We start from the raw sequence: 24,322 nt of genomic DNA, 5'->3' as shown, positions 1-24,322 counted from the left end.
GACACTGACAAACTGGAACGTGTACAGAGGAGGGCAACCAAAATGGTCAAAGGCCTGGAAACGATGCCTTATGAGGAACGGCTAAGGGAGCTGGGCATGTTTAGCCTGGAGAAGAGGAGGTTAAGGGGGGATATGATAGCCATGTTCAAATATATAAAAGGATGTCACATAGAGGAGGGAGAAAGGTTGTTTTCTGCTGCTCCAGAGAAGCGGACACGGAGCAATGGATCCAAACTACAAGAAAGAAGATTCCACCTAAACATTAGGAAGAACTTCCTGACAGTAAGAGCTGTTCGACAGTGGAATTTGCTGCCAAGGAGTGTGGTGGAGTCTCCTTCTTTGGAGGTCTTTAAGCGGAGGCTTGACAACCATATGTCAGGAGTGCTCTGATGGTGTTTCCTGCTTGGCAGGGGGTTGGACTCGATGGCCCTTGTGGTCTCTTCCAACTCTATGATTCTATGATTCTATGATTCTATGATTCTATGATTCTATTTTGGCCCCCACATTGTTTTGTCTATTCTTAAATGACCTAGAAGAGAACTTAATGGACCCAGATGGACACATTCCAAAAATAGGAATGAGAAGGACCCCTCTGTTGTTATATGCTGATGATGCGGCCATCATCTCACATTCCAGACCGGGTTTGAATTATCTGTTGAGGAAATTTTCTGATTACTGTTCTGGAAATGGTTTATCCATTAATTATGAAAAATCTAAAATTTTAGTCTTCGAAAGAAGATTCTCCCAGTCTAAATGGGTCCTGGATGGCCATAACCTTGAACAGGTAAAATACTTCAGTTACCTAGGGCTCACATTCCATCATACAGGTTCTTGGAAACACCATTGGCAAACCTCCCTTCAAAAGGAGATTACATAGCTAGCCATACATAGATGATTCTTCACATAGGGCGGCAAATATGTTCCAGCAGCCTTAAGGGTTTTCAACGCAAAGCCCGTTTCCCAACTCCTGTATGCAGCAAATGTCTGGAATAATGGGGACCTGCCAAAACTAGATGGCTTTCAGGCAAAATTTATACGATCTCTGCTGCAGGTACCTAACTGCATCCCCAACGCTGTACTTCTGTTAGAAGCTGGTGAATGCCCAATTTCAACTAAAGCGTGGTGGGCTGCCCTAAAACATTGGCTCAGGATTTCAGTGTTTAATCTAGGGAAGGGTCTGTACCAACATTTGACCAATGAGGAATTTGTCAGCAAATGGCAGAAAACCATGGCTAAAAAAGCCACCTCAATTGGTCTGTCTCCCTCCCAACTGTATTACCTGGGTTATGAAGGCGCCCAAAAGGTTTTAAAGCAAAGATTATGGGACAATGCACACAGTGACTTGCGATCTCGATCACACGCAGTCTGTAGTCCGCTGGCAGTAGGAGTACAATATGGGTATGTCTTTAAGTTAACATCTTACATCAAAAACCTGACAGTACCTAACTACCGAAGGCTTTTCACCAAAGCCAGACTAAATGTCTTTCCCTCTGCAGTGTTGGATGGTAGGCTGAGAGGAGTTCCCTACCAGGACAGACTTTGCTCGTGTGCTCAAGACATTGATTCCATAAATCATATTTTGTTGCATTGTGCAAAATATGAGCAGGCCAGGGCTGAACTGATACTACCCTTGCTGGTACCTTTCCCAGGAAAATCAGAGGATCACTATGTCAGGTTCCTACTGGAAGACCGGACAAAAGCGAGAACGTTAGCAGTGGCAAAGTTTTTATCGGTGGTTGCAAGAAAGACTCTCCTCCCTGGAAGGGAGGGGAGTGGTTGTGGGCGGGAGCCCGACCCCCCGCCCACGCAGGGGCGGGAGCCCCTGCCCCTTCCTGTTCACCTGGCCAGCACCCCACGCCCAGGGGGCGGCTCCCACCTGGAGCCACCCGTAACGGGGGCGTGCCTAGCTGCCCTATATCTTCAGGCGCCGGCCCCTCCTCGGCCTCTTTCTTCATCGCTTCTTCGAGAGTCAAGAGCTTCGAGAGCCAGCTGGACCATCCGCCGTCTGAAGGGAAGCCAGGAAAGTATTTCGCGTTGTGGGGAGGGGGTTCCTAGCTTTGCCTATTTACTTTGCGCTAAGCTTGCTTTTAAGGGGACGGCCGCGGGTGCGTCGCCAAGTTCCGAGTTTGACTTTGGGTTCCTTTCTTGTGTTCGTCGCGTGTGTTGGTCTGCGGCTCGTGTGTGGGGACTGGATATTTGAGTGTGTGTGAAAGGGACTGGCTGTTTGAGCGTGAGGTGGTTGATTGGGCTGGAGGCTCACATTCCCCGTGCCTTGAACTCTCGGGCTTTATACCTTCAAAACCCCGTGCCTTTGTACCTCCCCCCCTCCTGCATTGTACCTTGAACTCTTGTGCTTTATACCTTAAACCCGTGCCTTGGTACCTCCCCCCCCCCCTGCATTAGACCTTCGCTCTTGTCGCCGCCACGTGCGTGGAAGCGAGTCACCTTGCTAGTGCCTTGTGAGGCGCTTGATTTTATTGCAGCTGGGGGGGGCCCTTCCCATGCTTCGTACCCTCGTGCCTCCCCTTCCTCGCGGCCGTGTATCCACCGCCCTAAAAGTTGGGGGGTAGACGCCCCTCTGTCTCCGTACGAGGCACCTCCTCTTTGTGCCTCTTGCTTTATTGGACCTTGAGGGGTAATTTGTCTGCTTGCTGTAAAAATTGTCTTTGGTCTTTAGGGTGTTGTGTCTGTTTTGTGGGGTAGAAAGGTGCTGCTTGGTTTACATCGCTTTTACCTTGTTGAGGCTTCGTCCACGTGGTTCAGGCTTTGTCTGCTCCTGGGAACTCTGAACACCTTTTCCCTGCTGTGGTCGCTCAGCCATTCTTGTTCGGCAGCAGAAGCGCCAGTACCCTCCCTCCCCCCTTTCCACCCCCCCCTGTCCTTCTCTGGTCTTTTGACCCCGCTTCGGTGGGGATAATTTTCCTGCCTTTTGCTAGTCGATCGCCTTGCTTTAGCAGAGTATTTGTTGCCCTTGGCTAATTTCGGCACGAGTTTTCCAATTTAATTTCGAGGGTTTCTGCTGCTATTTCGGGAAGGGCCACGTGGCCAGGCGGGGGGGGGGGGGGAGCAGTTCAGGACATCACTTGGAGACCGAAGATCGCTGCAGCGTAGGGCAATCGGTCTTCTATAGCTCATAATACCTGCATTATTGTTGAAATTTACAAAACCCACCCCCCCTCTCCTCAATCAACGAGCCTTGTTATTTATTTGATTTTAATTTGTTACGCATTGGGGAGTACCTGCATTATTGTTGAAATTTACCATCCCCACCCCCCTCTCCTCAATCAAAGCTTCTTTTTAACTATTGGTGGGCACTAGCTACACTATAGTCATTGCAGGTTCCGACATAGAGTTGTTCAGCGATTGATTACTAACCTTGTTATTTAATTTGATTCTTATTTGCTACGCACTGGGGAGTACCTGCAGGCTGTTCTTCTGATATTTGATAGGAATTTTTGTTGTGCATCTGATAGTATTATTGGTTATATATAGCCTTTGTTATTGATATTTGTTATTGATTTCACATTGTGGTGTCCGATATCCAGTTCATGGTTGTGAGAGTCCATCTGAATTGCTTAGGTTTTAGGTGTATCCTATAATTATAATTAATAATAATAAGTAGAAGGGGCAATTTTAAGTTCAATTGTTACTGATTCTTGCTGAGTTACAGTTCACTTGAAGAAGACCTGTACGATTTAATTTAAAGTAGACCCTTCAATCACTACAGCTGAATTTAGTGGATAGATAGGAGTTTACATCTGTTATTGTGGTTGCTTTCACATTTTATTTCATTTCTGGGAAATCTTTACAAATTATTTTATTTAGGCACGCAATTTGAAATCAACCTTGCGGTGCAATAAGCGGAGGTATATACTACAATAACAATAATAATATAGATTTATAAATAAATAAATAAATAAATAATATAAAGCTATTTGATTAATAACAAATTAACACACACACACACATTGACATATATATACATATATTTAGATATTTGGCACGCCCACACATATTCACACACTCGCTTCAAAACACACACACCCGTATATCTATACACATTCTGGATAGATAGTTAGAGAGATAGATAGGTGAATAGATAGATAGATATACAATATCTAGTGTATCTTAATAGCAACAATAGTAAGCATTAACAAGCATTGAACAATAATAACAGTAAGCCACCTTACGTGTGGTATTTGTCCCATGGCTCCAAAAAGGAAGCGCGCGCCCGAGGCCGCACGCAGTGCAGTGGCAAAGTCATCTGGGAGACCACAAGGAAAGAGCAGCAATCAAAAACCTATCTCTCATTTCCTCCAAGCTTTCAGGTCTTTTATAGATGACTACGAACAACGCTTCCCGGAGGAGAACCCCAGCCCCCCGTCTTCCCCTGACGCCATCCCGGATACGCAAGTGGTTCCGGAGAGCCCCCGATCTTCTCACAATGAGGAACTTCCTAGCACTTCGGCCGCCCTCTTTAGCGATTCACAACTGGCAAGGGTGGGCGTGATCGGCAGGGTGGAGCCGGTGCGGACCAGATCGCAGGCTCAGACATCAGCTTCCACGTCTCGTTGCCGTGGGGGTAAGGCGTCCAATAAGTCCGCCCGTGCTGATAATGTCTCTTTGTCTAGCTCTACCAATCGCGTGCAGGTCAGGCGGTCTAGGGTGCAGCGACCAGAGCCAACTTCATCGACGGAGGAGGAAGAGCTGCAGGACGTGGAGGAGACGTCCGGCGGGTTACCCAAGGAGAAGCCAGCAGGCAAAAGACGCGAAAAGAAGAAGCACACCTGCAGAAGGACCAAGTCTAAAAAGAGTGACACCGATGATGAGACAGGTAGCTCCACATCAGATTACGATAGTGACGCGTCCTTGGGATCCTATTGGGGAAAAGGGGAGGAGATCTCAGGTCTCCCTGATTGGGCCATATCCAGGAGGGCCAACTCTCACAGAAAGAAGTTTGGAGGTACCCAGGAGTGGAAGGATGGGGCCTTGGTAAAAGATTCTGCTGCCTCCACTTATTCAACTTCTGATGTGATCCCTGGGGATCATCTCTCACCCAAATTGCGCTCAAAAATTTTAAACGGGGAATTCGTGGATATGTTCAAGCTAGTTCCTCCACTGGCGGAGTTAGGTAGAGGGGAAAGGAGGCCTTCGCACGGCAAGAGGAAGAGTAAGTACCCCTCTGTGCCAAGAACTTTTGAGAATTGGCTAGACGGCTTCCAGGCCTTCATGGGAACAATAGTCTCCGCTTATCCCAAGAGGGTGGTCCATTTAGTCGCTTACCTTTCCCATATCCGTACCGCGTATGCCCTTTCGGGGGAGGCAGCTGCTATAAGTTACGACAAAAAATTCCGTAGAAAGGTCTCTAGGATTCCAACCGCACGCTGGGATCAGATTGAAAATGGTATTTGGTCGATCGCGGTGGGACCATATGTTGAGAAAAGGCAGGGTGACTCTTTCCGGGTAGCCAGGGCAGACCCTAGAAGGGATTTCAGACGCAGGGTGTGTTGGGAGTATAATAAGGGATCATGCCAAAGGGTGGCATGCAAATACCCTCACGAGTGCGAGAGGTGCACCGGGGCCCACCCTGTGGCGACTTGTTTTAAAGGGGGCAAACAGCCCTTTCGCGGAGGCCGGGGGTTCCATCATACCAGTTCCAGGGGAGCCCCCGGGTCCGGGAACAGAAGGTGAGGTAAGGCTGGAACTGGCTTTTCCCCCTATTAAATTAGCACCCCTTCACGAATTGCTAGCACATTATCCCGACAAAACGGCAGCATCATACCTTTGGGATGGTTTTTCAACAGGGTTTCGTATTCCGGTTGTGGGCCCTTTAATGTCCAGGGACTCTCCCAACCAAAAATCAGTTAGGGAGAGACCGGAAGTCGCGGAAAAGAAGATCGCCAAAGAAGTGACCGCGGGTCGGGTTGCGGGCCCTTTTGAAAAACCTCCCATCCCAAATCTGCACATATCCCCATTGGGCATAGTGCCCAAAAAGACCCCTGGCGAATTTCGCCTCATCCACAACTTGTCATACCCTAAGGGTGGATCAGTGAACGACGCCATTCCACCAGAGTTTTGCTCAGTTAAATATGCCACCTTCGATCAAGCGGTTAAGTTAATTAGGAGTTTCGGCCAGGGAGCCCTTTTAGCAAAATGTGATATTGAATCGGCTTTCCGCCTCCTGCCGGTTCACCCCAAGGATTTTTGGTTATTGGGTTTCAAATTCAGGGGACAGTATTACGTGGATAGGGCCATGCCGATGGGTTGCTCGGTCGCCTGCTCGGCATTCGAGTCATTCAGCACCTTTCTGGACTGGGCCTTGAGGTTTAGGACAAATTCTTCCGGGGTCACACACTATTTAGATGATCCCGCATCACAGGGTCCGACTTCCCAAGTCAATCAAGTCGGACTTGGAGGTTTGGGCGATGTTCCTGGAGCGCTATAATGGGGTCTCCTTGTGGCAGGATGTTATTAATCTGTCCTCAGACTTCCAGGTCCAATCCGACGCAGCAGGATCCCTAGGCTTCGGCGTGTATTTCAGGGGACGTTGGTGCGCTCAGCAGTGGCCAGCGAGCTGGCAGGGTACCGCCATCACTCGTGACCTTACTTTTCTCGAGTTCTTCCCTATAGCAGTAGCGGTACACATCTGGACAGAGGAGTTCCGAAATCGCCAGGTGTGCTTCAGATCTGACAATCAGGCAGTGGTAAAAATTTTGGCGAGGCAATCATCAAAATCGGCAAGGGTCTCCGCCTTCCTCCGATCTTTCGTCCTCCGGTGCCTTGAGTACAATATAATCTTTTCAGCTAAATTTGTACCCGGAGTAGATAATAACATTGCTGATGCTTTGTCTCGATTTCAGATGTCCCGCTTCCGGTCGCTAGCACCTGGAGCTCAACTGTTGCCCGAACCCTTTCCGGAGCACCTGTGGAGCATTGGAGACGCAAAGTGATCAAGGGAGTATTAGCGTCTATCGCGCCTTCCACTCTTAGGTCCTACAAGAAGGCCTGGTGCGATTTCCTGGGCTTCAGGGACAGGGTATCTGGGCTACCTGCTAGCGTGCCACCTACCACCGACGACGTTTTACAATACTTAGCCCACCTTGACGACTTGGGGCGAGCACCTAAAACCTTAAAAATACATACAGCCGCCATCAGCTTTTTCGCCAAAGCGACATTTGCCTCTGACCCTTGCTGTGACTTTCTAATTCGTAGAGCAATAGAGGGATGGGGTAGATCGCAACCGTCCAGAGTAAGGGGCCATAAACCAATCTCATATGGGCTGCTCTTTCAGATACGCGAAAAGCTAAAGTCGGTTTGTTGGTCCAAGTTCGAGGCAAGACTCTTTTCAGCGGCCTTTGCCATCGCCTTTTTCGGCGCCCTCCGGGTGGGCGAGGTGGTGGCTGAGGCAGCTGGAAATGGGTCAACGTGCGGGCTCCTGATGGAGGACGTCCACTTGTCTGAAGCAGGCATGACAGTGCGGATACGTCAGTCAAAGACAGATCAGGCTGGCAGGGGGGTCCTAATAAAGCTTACAGCATCGGCGGAGCCCGGGCCATGCCCGGTCAAAGATACCAGGCGTTTCCTCCGCCTGCGCCCTCCCGGTCCCGGTCCACTTCTGGTCCACGAGGACGGATCTCCTCTGTTAAGACACCAGTTCTCAAGGGTGCTCCGCAAGGCCATTGACGCTTGTGGTTTACCCTCGCGGGATTACGCGGTGCATTCGTTCAGGATCTGCGCTGCCACAACAGCCGCGTGCTTGGGCCTACCAGCTGATAGGATTAAGGAGATGGGCCGTTGGAAGTCTAATGCTTATAAAACCTATATACGTTAAATCGTGTCTACTTCCAGACTCCCTCCGCCTCGTGCCCCGGAACAACGGTGTTCTGGTCCTCCCTCCTGAAAAGAACTGTTTGGCGTGGTGCGCAGAGCTGTATGGCCGTTGAAAGAACCAGGAAAGTCCTGAACCGGGCCGTGTCCCGCTGGGTGCGCTTCTTGTATGGCCAAGTTATTATTCATGACCACATCCGGATTGGCGATAGGGCCTTATACCGGGATGACGGGGTTCACCTCACGGATCAAGGGAATGACTTATGGTTGGACAGCGTTATCAGGAGTGTTAGGGATTGGTTGCAGCTGTGAAGGTATTGGCGGCGAGCCTTTTCGGCTCGGGTGGCGGTTAGGCATTGGATTGGGGTGTTGCGCTGTGTGGGAAGGCTAGGTGTGCCCATCGCCTACGCCTTCTATTTGGGTATTCCGTTAAAGGAATCTGGCGGTCGTGTATTCTGTCCGATGCCTGCTTGGCTGGTGGCCATGGCACGACCCCCGGTGACACCATGGGTGAGCCTATAGTTGGATCGGCATCAACTGTCTCCATCTACTGGTGGTTCAACCCCTCTGCTGTGGTCATCCAATGCCTAAGCCAATACCTTTTCATTGCAGTAACCAATAAAGTTGTGGCCTTTTCCTTGCCCATAAACCTTATACCACGTGTCCTTGTGTATTTATTTCCACCACACGGGGGGTTGGGGTCCTCGAACCACAACAAATGAGCCATATATTCTAAACAAAATGCTTGATTAACCTGGAGGTAGGCTGTACGAACTGTGTATTGATTTGTAATGATTTGTTGGGTCTCTGGACTGTAATAAAGATTGTTGTTGTTATTTCCCTTTTGTTTCTTCATTTTTCCTGTTGTAATCCTTCAAATACAGCTTCTCTGGCTCACACTGCTCTGCTTTCAGGGGCTGATTTTCACTGTGTCACACATACCATCTTTGTTTGTCGAAGACTAAAAAAAAAGACTGCCGTCCCACCAGAGCCCTGGGAAAGTCTCCAACTAAACTTTCCCATCCATCCCTGAATGATCTGGTGTCCTGCCAGAGCTGTGGTAGATCTTCAAAAGGCATAGTCTTAATTTCAGTTCAGTGAAAGATCAAAGCTTTCCATCAAAACAATATTCTCGCACAGTCCTGTTTTTATAGTAATCCATAAATATTATCTTGTCATTGATCTCCTGCCATTTATCAATCCATTAATATTTGGGAGGAGGTCTGCCAAATCATCAAAGCAGCAAACATAATACATTAAGAAAGGGTAAAGGCTCCCCTCCCCCATCATACCTCAGTTCTCTCCAAATCAAAATGTTATCACTCAGTGGCTGATTCATTTAGTAGGTTATCTTGTCCCATTAATCCAGCACATGTCTGTAAATTAGATCCAAATTTTTCTTTCTAAGATACTGTATCAGAGGGCATTTAAAATGCTTTGCACTCTGTCTCCTGCTCCCCGCCTTCCATTTCGGGACGGGAACCAGGTATCAGATGATCTGCGTGTGGAGCTCACACCCACACCCCAACACTGGGAGCGGCTTGCAAGGACAATTACCCTCCAATTAGTCCTGGTTTGCAGTACAAAAAGAAGGTGGCACCTGAAGCAAGTCTCCTGTGAGCCTCAGCAGAGTGAGTAGGAGCTTTTAAAAAAATAATACAGAAAAAAGACACACTCCCGGAAAACAAGTTTATATCCCAGGCAGATAAGGACTCCGGGAGTCGCCGGACGGCATTTTAAACATCCTCCCTTCCTTTGAGGCTCTTCTAAAGCCCCTTTGAAATCCTGCTGAAGCCATTCAAAACTCCTTGAGGTTATCTAAAACTATTTGAGGCTAATTACAACGCTCTGAGTTTCCTTCAAACAAAGCCCTCAAATATACGGATGGGGCAAAGTAACCCAAATCTAATCCGGGAATGGTACTCACAAGACAGAGTTATAAAGAACTGGGAATTTCTCTTACACAAGTTGCAGACACCCCCCCCCCCCCCGGAAAAAGCAGGCCAAAATCTTATACTATTTCAAACCAAAAGCAGATGATACAAGAAACATGGAGAGCCTACACTCTCACGAATGGTCTGTCGACTGTACCTGGCATGGGAAAGATATGGAAGCAAACGGAGGAGGGGAGGGAGTTGATCTGGCAACTGAGCTACAACAAGCAACTTTAGAAAACAAGGTCCATGAGGCCTGACCGGAGCAGGAGACACTATCAGGAAACTCAGAAACTAGGACAAACGAGCCCACCCAATCGCCTCTGCCCGGAGAGAAGGCGAGATCCCCTCCCTTGACTGAGTCGGAGGAGTGGCTGAACAACACAAGAGCACAATATTTGGACATGGACAACTATCCCTACATTCTGATAGGGCTGTATAAAGATCTGCTGAAAGAATACTCAGCACAGATGCGATGGCTTGTGAATGCTCTTTGCAATAAGTACCTCTGCTCACTCAGAGATATTTACAGTTCTTTATTTTACATATGTACAGGCAGTGCATTACAATCATGCATCCGAATCCTCCGGTTCAGATTATGGGAGTGGCCTATGCCGGCTTCTCCTCCAACAGAAAAGGCAGGTCAGTTTCATGTGATGCCTCTCCCCCCTTCTCTTTAACTCTCTCCTTCTTGACAGACGGAATAGGCATTTTCACACTATTGGTGCCAAAACTTCCTGTGCGGTGCTGGGGCTCTGCGTCAGCATCTGAGAGCCTTCCCGCCTCCTGGCTTTCCCCTCTTTCCTCAATCGCCACTTCCTGCCCACCTCCCTTTGCCTGTTCCTGCTCCTCCCTGGCATTCTCTGGCAGTACCATGACAACAGATAAGCAAAGAACTTGAGCCAATCAAAATTTTCCTCTCAGAATGTTTGGGCCTGCTTATTTCCCTGACTGAGCTAATTAGGAGAAAAGAAGACTGCCGCCCCCATAAAGCAGTCAACAACAAGCCAAATGGAAACATAATCCAGTCAAGCACTGAAAATAGAAAAAAAACAACTAGAACTAAACCAGGCCAGGAAGAACTACTACTTGCCCCCAAGAAATCTTCCTTAAAGGGAAAGTGTTCAATGCACAAGAAGAAGAAATCTAAGAATGTTAAAATGGGACACCGAAAGGCAAAGCTGTCCTCTCATACTGGAAAAATGAATTTCTCAAAGTTATTTAAGCTGTTGGAGAATTCAAACACAAAGCACTCCAGTACAGTGATACCTCGGGTTACAGACGCTTCAGGTTACAGACGCTTCAGGTTACAGACTCCGCTAACCCAGAAATAGTACCTTGAGTTAAGAAATTTGCTTCAGAATGAGAACAGAAATTGCGTGGTGGCGGCGCGGCGGCAGCAGGAGGTTCCATTAGCTAAAGTGGTGTCTCAGGTTAAGAACAGTTTCAGGTTAAGAACGGACCTCCAGAACAAATTAAGTTCTTAACCCGAGGTACCACTGTACAACAACCCAAAATAAGAGCCAAAGCCCAAGCATATTAAAAAAGCATCAAGAGGTTAGGCCTCAAAACCTAGTAGAACAAACATCACCCCCTAGTGGAGTCTCAGTAAAATTAAAGGAAATCCCAGATCCTAATTTCAGGGAACTGCCATTGGCTCAGGGGCGAGAGGGAAAAAGCCAGATGGATTACAGAGAGCCCCCAAAGATTGTGGGAAGCAGCACCTCCTCAGCGGAGGAGAGTAACCACACCTCCAGTGGAGAGGAGCTTCAGGGCTTGGAGGAGGTGAGGCGGTGCCAGGACACCTTGCCTGGGCAAAGCGGGGAGGAGAGAGGTCCTCCGTTGCCCACCCCTCCCTGCGCAGTAGGCTTCCGTGCCGAGAGGGGAGATGCAGATTGGGCGTCAAGAAACTACTCTGCTGGGGAAGGTTTAAGGACCGCCCACTCACAGATTCTGCCAGTGAATGAGCGAGCCACGGAATAGTGGCGCTCTGCATGGTGAAGGGTTTTTGGCACCAATAAAGAGGCTTTACAGCCGACCAGGGAGGCATTTGCCTGATTGCTCTCGAGTAACCCCCTGATATCCTTACACCTAAGCAATCAACTTCCTACAAGACTCCTCAAGGAAAACATATATACTCAAATCTACCCAAAAAGGCTCATGACAAAATAGCCCAAAACAGTCAGAATTTAATCCTAATCAGACATAAACTTGTCTTCCTACCCCTCTCCAAATACAGAGGCTTCGCCATGCTTGCACAATGGAGAGCCATTATTCTCAAGAAAATTGACCTAGCCATTAGAGGCCTTGTCTCAGCAAAAAATATTATCAACGTAAAATTTCTCTCATCTGACAATGTCCAAAATACAGCAGTGGTGACCTTTAGGGACTGGTCTACAACCAAACAAATTTTAGCCAATAAAGACAAGCTCCAAAGGGCTGGACTGTTGGTGATCTGTCTTTTCAAAGATTTTGGTGACCCTTCACCACTCATAGAAACACACAAGTTCGTTAGACTAAAAACAAAACCTAACACTGCTGAGAATTGCAAGCTGCCACAGCCAGAAGCAGACAAAGTCCCCCAACAGATGATTAAGCTTCAAAAAACCTTATCCTCCTCTTTCGAACAAACAAACAAAAAAAGATATCATCAACGAGAATGAGCAGTTCTTCATAGCCTCCCTTGAGCAAATTCAACAGTTCCATGATGAGCTAATTGCTAGATTATCAACCATAAGAAAGTCCATACCTCTCCTAGTCTTTCCTGCCCCTTTGGAATTCAACTATGCAAACCACACAACAAAACCCTTATCCAATGAAGATTGGACATTAAGCCAGTACCTGACCCCAGAGGAAATGGGGCCCCCAGCACCCCCTTCAATACCTCAAACAATAATGCACCAATTCCAACTAGCGGTGCCAGTGAATGGGAACAGCTCAATATTTGCGGATGACCTAGGATCTCTAGATGCCATTCAGACGGAAGATTGAAATACAGATACAGTGGGTGGACAGTCAGAGATACAGTCAGAGAAACTAAACACACCAAATCAGTCCTTACTACAAAAGGTTTTTCTATCCTACCCCACCTCCCTACAAATACGCCAGACTCCACCGCCCTAAAGAATCAACGGCTGAAAATCTCTGAGTGTGCCCCAAATCCAAGAATCAGCCAATGCCCTAAATATCCTTTCCTGGAATGTGGCTGGTTGGTCTAGATGTTTATCTCAATCTAAGGTATTCCATGGGACGTGGGTGGCGCTGTGGGTAAAAGCCTCAGTGCCTAGGACTTGCCGATCGAAAGGTCGGCGGTTCGAATCCCCACGGCGGGGTGCGCTCCCGCTGTTCGGTCCCAGCGCCTGCCAACCTAGCAGTTCGAAAGCACTCTCGGGTGCAAGTAGATAAATAGGGACCGCTTACTAGCGGGAAGGTAAACGGCGTTTCCGTGTGCGGCTCTGGCTCGCCAGAGCAGCGATGTCACGCTGGCCACGTGACCTGGAAGTGTCTTCGGACAGCGCTGGCCCCCGGCCTCTTTGAGTGAGATGGGCGCACAACCCTAGAGTCTGTCAAGACTGGCACGTACGGGCAGGGGTACCTTTACCTTAAGGTATTCCATTCTATTGCCAAAACTTTAACATCATCACCCTTCAAGAGACATGAGCTGCGGAAACTCCAGCTCTGGAAGGTTTTTATGCTTATGCAATTAGGGCCATCCCGGGCAGAGGCCTGGGGAGGCTAAAAGGGGGGCTTTGCATCTTGATTTCTCAATGTCTAAATGCCACCTGTAAAGAGCTGCCTTCCCTAGACCAACTAGCAATGGCCTTAGTTATATCACAGGGAAGATGTAAAGTGTTATTTATAAATGTTTATATTCCTTCAACTAGCTTAAATATTGACATCGATAGCAAGTGGAAAAGATTAGAAACCTTTGTTAAATTGCTGATTTCGGATTATCCAGGGGCAAAGGTTCTGCTGGTGGGTGATCTAAACACAAGGCTAGTGCCAGATGACTCCAGTTTAGCAGCCAAATACAGGTACAAAGTCGGGTTTCCCAAGACGTCTAGCCCAGAAGCCTGCCAGACCCCAAGGCTATCTAAGGACCAATATTCAAACTACGCCAGTGCCTGCCTTTTCAAATTTTCGAGGCAGCTAAGTTTATACATTCCCTGGGGAATATACATTCCTGTCAGGGTCAAAAACTAGTACAATTGACTTTATATCGGTTGATAGTAAATTAGTAGCAAAAACTGAGAGATTAAAAGTGCTCCCATATGTAGAAGGGGATCACTTCCTATTACACCTGCAGGTATCCCTCAAAAACAAGACAATCTTTCTGAAAACAATATACCCTGCAGAGATTACTGCTTTAGAGTGCCCTGGATGTCGAGCTAAATGGACCCCCACACTTGACATCCAACTAAAAGAGATTTTAACTTCTGAAAAACCATATACACCTACAAAGGGCTCCAGGAGCAACCTCTATCCAGAAGATCCCCTTGTTGAATATGAGCGTTGAATAAGAAAACGTTACAAACTGCCTATAAAACTGCCCAGACAGCTGAGAACGCTATTAGACAACAAGCCTATCTTTCTGTCCCCTCTCTTAAAAAAGCAAACACAAAGCCCTAATAACCCGCCAAAAATATGCCTACAGCAAAAGACGCTGGTTGAATCTAATTAGCGTGGCAAAGGGAAAAAAACAGTCACTATTTTGGAAATTGGTTACCTCCGGCTCCCCCAAGGCTGTTTCCCCTCTATCCACACAAATCCCACCTGACCACTGGGTCTCCTATTTTCAAGCTATGTATGAGGATGTTGAATATCCCAGTCAGGAACATGAAATAGAGCAGCTGGCTAAATGGCCGGCAGTCTCGGAAACAGAAGTGAAATCACATATAAACCAACTGAAAATGGCTAAAGCTCCTGGACCTGATGGCATCCTTCCAGAAATGCTAAAATCATAGGCAGACTGGTAGGCCCCTTTCCTAGCCACTCTTTTCACTCATATATGTGGGAAAGTTCTGGGGTGCAGGAGAGGATATAATGACTAATTATATCTTTATCCAACTTGTGCTAACAAGTTCCCAAAATATCAGCAGAGTTTATAACATTCCCCTTTAAGTTCGCAACGGTAACGCTTGCACAGGTTCGCTAGAACCTCTATAATAATTACTCTGGTAATTTCCCCTTTTGTTCCCTCTTAAAATACAAGACACAACCCAGTCTTTATAAAAGTATAAAAGAGTTTACTCACGTTCTGTTCACAATATGATCCCAGAAGGCAGACAGCTTTAAAAAGGTTACATACATTCAGAATCTATCTTATAGCAAGATAGTCCCGTCCTCTCTTGGCTGAGAGCCAAGAGGGCATGTTGCTCCTTCAGAAGATGAAGATCAGAGAGAGAGAAGAGGCAAGAGAGCAAGAGGGGCAAGAGAGAGAATGGCTGCCTGCCCTGTGCTTTTATCATTTACCTGCGCAGGTGAGGTCACACCCACCTCTGGTCACATGCGGAGGAAGTCCGTCCCCAGGAAGTTTACCTGCTTGCTGGACAGACATCCCTCCCTATGTTCTAACATGTACATTCTAGGAATGTTGTCATTCACTCCTGTGTTTACATCCCACAATATAGGCAATACTTGCCGCATCCCAAGGGACTGGGGAACAGCCATAGTCATTCTATTCTATAAAAAAGGCAACAGAGGAGATCCATTGAACTACAGGTCTATCAGCTTATTAAGTGTAATTAGCAAACTTTACACAAAGCACCTGCTGGAAAAATTCACAGAGTTGCTAGAGGATAAAGACATTCTGGCAGCAGAACAAGTGGGATTTAGACCCAGCAGGTCCACACTAGATCACTGCCTAACGTTACAACACCTTATAGAAAAATATAACTCAGGAGGGCAGGCCTCACTATATGCAGCTTTTGTTGATCTAAAAGCAGCCCTTGACTCAGTTCCTAGAACCAGACTCTGGGACAAGCTTTGGGCCACTACCATTGATAGAAGGCTACTATATTTAATTCAGGTAGTACATTCAAATACAGCCCTTAGAGTCAGGTGCAACCAGCTAGGGCACTTAACAGATCCCATCAAAACATTCATATGAACTCAAATGGGTGTGCCGGAGAAATATCTGCAAATGCTATCCTTAAATTTTTTAGAACTCAAGGGGTTTTTTATGTCCCTGCAGCACTAAAATTATATAAAGCCAAAACATTGCCACAGCTTCTTTACATATCGTTTCTGGGCCTGCCTCCCTCCTCGTTCATTCCTCTTGAAAGAGTGCAATCCAAACTCCTTGGAGCCCTTCTACAAGTTCCTAGATGTGTTTCAAATGCATGGGTCAGACTAGAAACAGGGATGATGAAAGTCGAAGCTCATATTAGTCTAACATCAATATATAAGTGACTAATTTTGAAACTGCTCCCTAGCCCCATTGGTTCTGAGCAACCAGTTTCAGTCTGGCTGGCAGACAGCAGTCTTAAACACTCTTCAGAAACTGGGCCTTCCTCACCAAACCCTCATAACTATGGGCCTGGGCCAAGCTAGATCCGTGGTTAGGCAAAGAATCATGGACACAGAGAGACAACAGGACTGTACAAGGGTCCCCGATTATAAAATAATAGAAAACGGGAGTTACATAGCCGCTCCAGCAACATATCTCTATTTCTTCGCATCCAGAAATGCAAGAAGGGCTTTCACTCTTGCTAGAAGCTCGGCCTTGCCCTCACCGGTTCTGGAAGGCTCCTATAGAAGAGTCCTGTAGCACAGAGACTTCGCTCCTGCCTGTGATGGGTCTGGAAGCCTTTCACAAGAAATACCTCTGCTCACTCAGAGATATATTTACATTCTTTATTTACATAGTATAAACAGATTACAGAACATGCTTCATGCGTCCGAGTCCTCGGCAGCAGATCCAGGAAGTGGGGGCTTTCAGCTCCTCTTCCAGCAGAGGAGCCTGGGAAGTCCCAGGCACCGCCTCTGTTCCCTACACTTTAACTCCCTCCTGTCCTGTGCTGAAAGAATGGGCACAGCCTCTCCCTCTGTGCCTGAACTGGTAGAGTGGTGTTGCTGCTCTCCAGCATCAGGAAACATTCTCGCCGCTTGAGTCCCTCCCCCTTGCTTTTCCTCCTGTTTCTCCTGTGCCTTCTACGGGCTCCTGTTTCTCCCTCTCCCTCAGCTCCGGGGCGTTCCCTGGCAGCCCCGTGACACTGCCCATTAGGGGAAATAGGAAGCCCCGAACATATATTTTTTAGATGTCCTTTTTATGCTGGGATTCATAGAGACACCATTGATCCTTTGCTGAAGAGGCTTGCCGATCTTTCAGACAAGTCTAAACGTAATTCTCTCCTCTTAGGCAAAGATCACAAGACGACCTGACTGGTAGCCAGATTCTGTGCCCAGATTTGTAGGCAAAGATCATCCTCTAGAATAAAATAGCTTACTAGGGAAAAGCTGAAGTCACCCTTTGGGGTGCCTCAATGTCATTTTTTATGGTAGCCCAAATCTCAGTTGTACAGGTGTATGTATATATCTCAATTTTAACTCATGAGCTATTGCTGCAATCTGCTCTAATTGTATATTTTGTCTTTATGAATGCTGTTTTTATTGTGTTATGTGAGCTGGTCTTTGGCCATAATAAATTACATTGGCACCTCGGGTTACATACGCTTCAGGTTACAGACTTCTCTAACCCAGAAATATTACCTCGGGTTAAGAACTTTGCTTTAGGATGAGAACAGAAATTGTGGCACTGTGGCGCAGCGGCAGCAGGAGGCCCCATTAGCTAAAGTGGTGCTTCAGGTTAAGAACGGACCTCCCGAACAAATTAAGTACTTAACCCGAGGTACCACTGTATCGATCTTATCTATCTAGTCCTGGTTTACGTTAACAGAATCCGCTAACATGGGATTTGCTTTCATGGTGGCGGAGCACCGGAAGTCTGAGTTTTTGTGTTCCCTTCTGAACAATTTCTTCTGGCTTCTCTTCCAGCCTTCAGCTCAAATAGGCTTGGTGATAGGCAATCCTCTGTTGCTCCACTACTTCAGTCTCAAAGATAAATCAGTCTTTAGGAGGATGCATTACTGGATGGATCATACATTAAAAGAAGGTAGGGAGACTAATTTGATTCCCACATAGGAGAAACTGATGCCTTAGATCTAGGCTACGGCCTGGTTCTCTCGGAGATAATCTTGTGTCTGAGATGTGAGAGCTCACATGATTGATTGATCTGCTGCATTGTAGATCTTGGAGAGCTGAGTTTTAACCTAATATGCTTGTTTTGTATCTGCAGAACATTTTTCTTGTACAGAGAAGCATTTCATCTTATGAGTCCGTCCCCCCTCCAAATATCTGACTTGGTACTGCACAGACACAGGTCACCATCTCAGTGTACCTTAACTCTGCCAAGGAAAAATGGGTGGCAGACTATATACAAAGGTGAAAAATTGGGGATGTCAGAGAATAAGAACTTGGAGGATAAACAATGTTTTACCCCTTTGTCTCATGATTCAGGATGCCCTTGGTATAAGATGATGAACCAGGAAGATGAATTGAACTTCAAGGTCTTCTTAGAGGAAGTCTTCAAAGCAGAGTGTTTCTTGCAGGTTAGTTCAGATGTGATTCTCATCCCATCATTCCTTGGACATTGTCTTTTGTCCACCACCATTCTATGCCTTGACTAAAACATCAATATTCTGTTAGTAGGATGTTAAATAATGGTATGTCAGAAATGAAAATAATGTAGCTTTTTAAAAAAAGCACAGGAGGGAGAGAAGCTGGGAGGTGGGAAGAGACGAAGGGGCTGTACTGTTCTATTGTAGTAATGTGAAAACCCTAATAAACCATGAGTAAAAAACTATTCTATTGAAAGTCATGTTGCTATCCAAATTAATTGCACATCTGTGGGCTTCCTTATCAAAGGACAGTGGTGGCCAAATTGCAGCTCTCCTTGTTTTTTCCCTAAGAGCTGCATGATGAAGGAAACAGAGAGGGCATCCAGGGGCAGGTGGTGAGTGACACAGCCTAAATCTGTGCAGTCAAGAAATAGGGTTCTGTGACGGATGTGTTTGCTGCCTAACTAGTTAGGAGATAACATTCCAGGCATCGAGCCACTTCTGTCTGGTAGATTTATGACTGCTAAATCCAAGCCCACGCCGGAGCTCCAAAAACAACACCTCCATGTTGCTCAGTCAGTTGCCGCTTCTAAATTTTTGTGACGTGGCTTTCTAGACCAGCATGCCCAGCGAGACAGGGAACAGCTCTTATCTCCTCTCTTCTGGGAATAGCTAGTTCCTGGAACAGACTGGCCACTCCCAATTTCAGTCTCCGATTCAGAGGACTGGCTGGAAAAGTGCTTTTTAGGCTCTCGGTAAGTGTTTCCATGCCCCCCCCCCCCCGTCTCTGTCTGCCTCCCTTTCCCTGACAGGTTCCTGAAGAAGGCAAACTGGGAAGCAGAAAAGAGTGGCATGAACAAAAGTAAGTTGGGATCTGCTTTTTAGGAGGAGCAGTAGAGGCTCTTGGGCCAAAGAAGATCACTTGAATTATTAGAAACTTTTGCTATCCCTAGCAAAGTACTTTTAAGATGGCAGCCCAACTAATCTGCTTCACTAGCTTATCCCTTGCATTCTTAGAAGTTATCTGTCTTGGCCTTCTTAAGTATTTTCTGCTATGGAAGAGCACTGTCAGGCTGGGTGCATGAAAAGGGCTGGCTTTCAAGAAACTTTAGTCAGTTGTGCCTTTCAGAGGGGTTTCTTGGCCTGCGAAGAATTCTTATGGAAGAGTCTGCGCTTCTGGGATGGCTGCTGCTGTCAGTCACAGGTCCTGCAGCTGGTGAGATGGATCTCTCCCAGCAGCTTCTCAGGTATGTGATGCAGCCTAACCAATCTTACCCTGCTTTGTGGTCCAGACAGGCCTGCTTCAAAGTCTCTGTTCCTTTTTTTTTTTTTTTTTTCCTTTCAGAAATGAAGACTTATCTCTACCAGCCATTGTTGAAGCTTTTTTCCATATCATCTCTTTGTTGTAAGGTAACGGAGGGAAAGTGGCCAGTGAATGCCTGTTTTGGCATGTAAGAATTACCAAATTTGATCCCTGACATACAACTAGGAAATATGTTTGTCTGAGATGCCCAAGAGTAGGGTTCAACATCCACTGACAGTTGGGAACAAAATACCAGGTGCATTGCAGTTGATAAAAGACAAATCTTTGAATATGTTTGGGATTGCTATCCTTGTTAAAGGAAGGAGACAAAATACTTGTCAGACTCAGATGAATTTCTTGTTGTATGTAAACTAGTTGAATGAGGCTTAATTGGACGTACAGAATCTCTGCTTTGTGCTATGCGCAAACGAGGAATCCTAGCTTGCAACAATCAATGGTGGTTACCAAGCAAGCTCACTTCAGACAATGGGCTATGAAGCTGGTTTCTATAGCTACAAACTGTTTGCCATAAGCCATGATTCTTATTTCACATATAACACAGACTCTCCTCCCTGGAAGAGAGGGGAGTGGTTGTGGGCGGGAGCCCGAGCCCCGCCCCCTAGCAGGGGGCGATAGCCCCCCTGCCTTCCCTCTTACCTGGCTGGCGCCCACGCCCATCAGCAGGCACACAATCAGGTGCCGCTGAGGAGGCGTGTCCTCCAGTATATATGTCCGCCAGCCCCCTCCCGGCCTCTCTTCTCGTCGATCTTCGTCCCGTCGTGAGTCATCAGCTAGGAGTCATCACAGGGAAGAGGCACGAGGTTTGGAGTTGGGGGGGTCTGTGTGTGTGGAGGCTGCCTGGTTCCTGGCTTGCCTTTTAACTTTAGGAGGCTTGCGTGCGCTCATTGCTTTACTGCTTTTAAAAATCCAGGCATCCAGGTTTGCCTTGCTGTGTCCTCTTTTCCGTGTAAAAACCTACATTTAACCTTCCATTTCCCCCCACTCCTGGTGCTTGATTTGTTTGTGCGGTCTAAGTGCGAATTACCTTTCTTAAGCTGCAGCTTGTTCCCTTGCCCAGAACATGCCCCCAGCAAGGTCTGAGTGTGAGTGTGGCTCCGTCTTTCTTTCTCCCTTGTCTCCTCGCTTTCCTTCCTCTGCCTCTGCCTTGGTAGCTGTGCGTTTTATTTTAATTTTTGGCCAGGGTGCTTGTATGTTTTCCCCTCTATTGCCCTTGCCTGTCCAATTGCGTGGCTGGTCTGGGTGACTGCATGGTGCTGATAATGCCAAGGTTGCAAGTTTGATCCCTGTATGGGACAGCTGAATATTTCTGCATTGCCTGGGTTGGACTAGATGATCCTCAGGGTTCCTTTTCCTGTTCCTCTCTAATTTTAAGTTGTGTGTGTGTGTGTGCTTGCAGCGTGTGTTTGTGCCTGCCGTTTATTGATTTATTACTCTTCTAGCGTGGGTTTAATTTACCCAGCCATCCCTTCCATTGGTACCACTTAAATCGGGAGCCCCCTGTAAAATTTTAAAGGCTGCCGGGGCTTGGAAAAGACTGTGCGCTTAAACCTCACCCCTCTTGGTTTCTCTAAGCCACCACCCCCCCTTCACTTGATGTTTGGGGGATAGAAATAAGGCAGGGCTTGGGGTGGACAATTCAGGGTTTCTGATCAGGGAACCATTCCTCAGCACGGCACGTTTATACGTTTAGAACCTTTGAAGGTGTGCCTTTGCCTGGTTCTTGTCATTGGCTTCACTTGCCAGTACAGGCTCCCTAAAGAAAACCGCTTTTAAACAACAACAACAACAACAAAACAAAACAACAAAAAAAGGTTACGGCTTATAGTACCTTACTTAAAAGTCCAGGTTAACCCACGGTTTATATTTCCACTTCATTTTGGCTCACTGTAAAGGACAGCTATTTTCCTCTTCTTCAAAAACTTTTTCCTTGCCCTGCATGTTCATTTTACTCCCCCCACCCCTCCTCCCTCCCAACTCCCCCCCCCACGCTTTCCTTCTCCGCCCTCCACCCCTCCTCCCTCCCTACACCCCCCAACCCTTTCAGGAGATACATTGGTCTTTGGAGTTTCCTTTGCTTCTTGCCTGAGTCATCACAGTTACCAGACAGGTTTTTTCAACTGCTGGGGCAGGCTTGATTGTTCTCTGAGTGACCGGCAGTTTGTGAGGCATTGTCTTTAAGCACCTGGCAGTTCAGCAGCTCTAGTTGCATTGTCAGTTTAACTAACCAGCAGTCTGACCAATTGCAGTCTTTTGTCTGTTTAAGCACCCTTATTTCCCTCAACTGGTCTTGAGCCGACCTTGTGGGCAAAGATTTACTTTTCTTTGTTTGGCAAAGTTTCCTTTGTTTGGTAAAGTTTCCCCAGCAGGGCCGCTGGTGTGGAATCTTATTGATTTCCTTTTCTCTTATTTTGGCTGCAGCTTCTGAGCATCTCCTTGTAAGCAGTTATTTTCAATTCTGTTTGATTACTTGGCATTGCTTTGCGCCTAGATTTGCCTATCATTTAAAAGGGGCAACTTTTTATTGTAGGCAATTATCTTCTAATTCTGTCTGACTGCAGTTGGGGTTGCTTTGTGTATGGGATTGTTCCTTGGAGCCAGGTGCTAATATGTAGCTGAGCACTGCTGCTTGAACTCTTGCTGGGTTGTGATTTAATAAATATAAATAAATACAAGCGGTGCAGTTAAGTGACGTATAGCTTGTTCATTTTGTCAGCATTTACGCGGAGCAATTGATAATAGTAATTCCTACTCATAGCTATAAATCCATTGGCTATTAATTGAGATACTATTGATTAATAGTTAATTCATCAACCGTGCTCCGAACTTTATTGATGCACAATAATTGTATACTAACATTTAATTACAGTCAAGTTATTAATTGATTGGTGATATTAATACTAATTAAAAATAACAACAACAATAATAAAATAAAATAGACTTCTGGTCGGATCGCAAGGTGGAAGGAGGCGAATTCCCCTCGGGAGAGGGGGATTAGCTCCAAAGAGGCATTAAAGGGGGTGCTACAAGGGCGCCGTAGCCCCCCAAAACCCACTGAGAGGATATTCAGTGGTCAAGGATCCCAGCACTGCCAGAAGAGCGATTCTCCCGGCCGCCAAGTATCCTCTTTAAGAGGAGACAAGAGCGGCGGTGTAGAAGGGCCGACAGTGGGACGCCATTGCCAGCCTCAGGGAGCGAAGCCCCGAGCCTCCCCACTGGAGCGAGCGGCTTTCCATATCAAAGAATTCGAATTGGCAACATCAAAAAGAAGACTAAATTTGTGGATTCGGACCTAATTCGAAACAGACAAAGGAAAAAACAGGAGGTCAACTTTGTCTGGGCTCCGGAGAAAATGCAGGGACTATTTACAGAGCAGACCGAACTGTGAGTAAAAAACAAACGGAGGTGTTTTGAGCAAAAAGATCTGCCCCTCCGTGGAGTTAAAGTTTTAAATTCGGACTTATGGGGGGAGAAGATATTCCGGCTTTATTCCCTATAATTTGATGGTACTATTTTCTCTTTATTTTTGGGATTTATTTGGTTTTGGGAAAGAACTGGGTGACGCAGCATTCCTGGCCAGATTACTTTCGTTTTCAAAAGAATTGCGCAATAAGCTAATGGATTGAATTTTTATACCCATTCTCTGGTATTTGGATATTTTTTCTTTTCTGCATGTGAGTTGGTTGAGCTTCGAGTTATATTGGATTATATTGGACTAGAAATTGAAATTTGAAATTCTTTAATTTGTGGCCATTGGCCCATATCAAAAACAATACATCAAAATTTATCCGTAAACAATACAATTTAAACAGTTCCAAGTTAAAACACCCATATAAAACCAATTTTACTTCAGTTAAGTAAACACTGTACACAATAAGCTCCCTCTATGTAAACCGCAATTCAAATCCATCAGATTTTGGGGGTATGCGTCTTAGTTCTGGCACTTATTGATGGTTCTTAAGTTTAGCTAAGCTGTCAGAGTCATACAGTGATCCATTTCTCCTCTTTTGAAATAAAACATTAATCAGGTATCTAGCGACAGCTAATTTGTGAGTTATAGTTCTCTTGGCAGAAATTAAATCCAATTTTAATAGTTCAGATGGAGATAGTCCTAGGGACACAAGTTTCCCATGTATTATTTTTGCCCAGGGGCTGGGGAAGTCATCTCTCCAGAGACACTGTATCAAGTGGAGATTTGGAAGTTTATGCCATAATGCCAACCAGTAACAGAGGATGCATTTCCATAATGTAGTTTCTAGAGATGTAACATTTAGTTCCAGTCGTATAGCACTATTGCTTACACACCTGGGTAATTTTAGTAACCTTCTTAGAAGCTGGTTTTGGATTACCTCCAAATGGGTTAGATTAACAAAAGACCCCCATAATGACAATTGAACTAAATTTGTGCTTTTTATTTTAACTTAAGAAGTAGAAAGACCGCCCCCCCTGTTCTACTTTGTGAAGGGTGAGGAGTCGCCATCTTGTTTGACTTTAAAGTTATGGACTGATTGATTTTTGCTTTTTGGACTTGGGTTTTTCTTCTCCCCCTTTTACCCCCCCCCCCCCCCTTTGGAAGCTGGTCTCTTCCGTTAAAAAGGGATAGAAGATTTTTGTTAATTTCG

General features: G+C 46.4%; 1 protein-coding gene across 1 annotated transcript in view; it reads left to right on the top strand.

Moving 5' to 3' along the window:
* Nucleotides 1-19,834, top strand: part of LOC310668759 (centromere protein I-like) — a gene marked incomplete at both ends in the record, with an annotated part of 31,916 nt that extends 12,082 nt beyond the window's left edge. The window contains 4 exons of the mRNA XM_083422092.1: nucleotides 17,757-17,874; nucleotides 18,279-18,370; nucleotides 19,509-19,626; nucleotides 19,725-19,834. Coding sequence (XP_083278218.1) covers nucleotides 17,757-17,874; nucleotides 18,279-18,370; nucleotides 19,509-19,626; nucleotides 19,725-19,834 — 438 coding nt within the window. The remainder of the gene's footprint in view (nucleotides 1-17,756; nucleotides 17,875-18,278; nucleotides 18,371-19,508; nucleotides 19,627-19,724) is intronic.
* Between the last annotated feature and the right edge of the window lie 4,488 nt (nucleotides 19,835-24,322).

This window comes from Podarcis tiliguerta (genome assembly GCF_965153285.1).
Source record: "Podarcis tiliguerta genome assembly, chromosome: W".
Classification (NCBI taxonomy): domain Eukaryota; kingdom Metazoa; phylum Chordata; class Lepidosauria; order Squamata; family Lacertidae; genus Podarcis; species Podarcis tiliguerta.
This window is presented reverse-complemented; position numbering and strand designations above follow the sequence as displayed.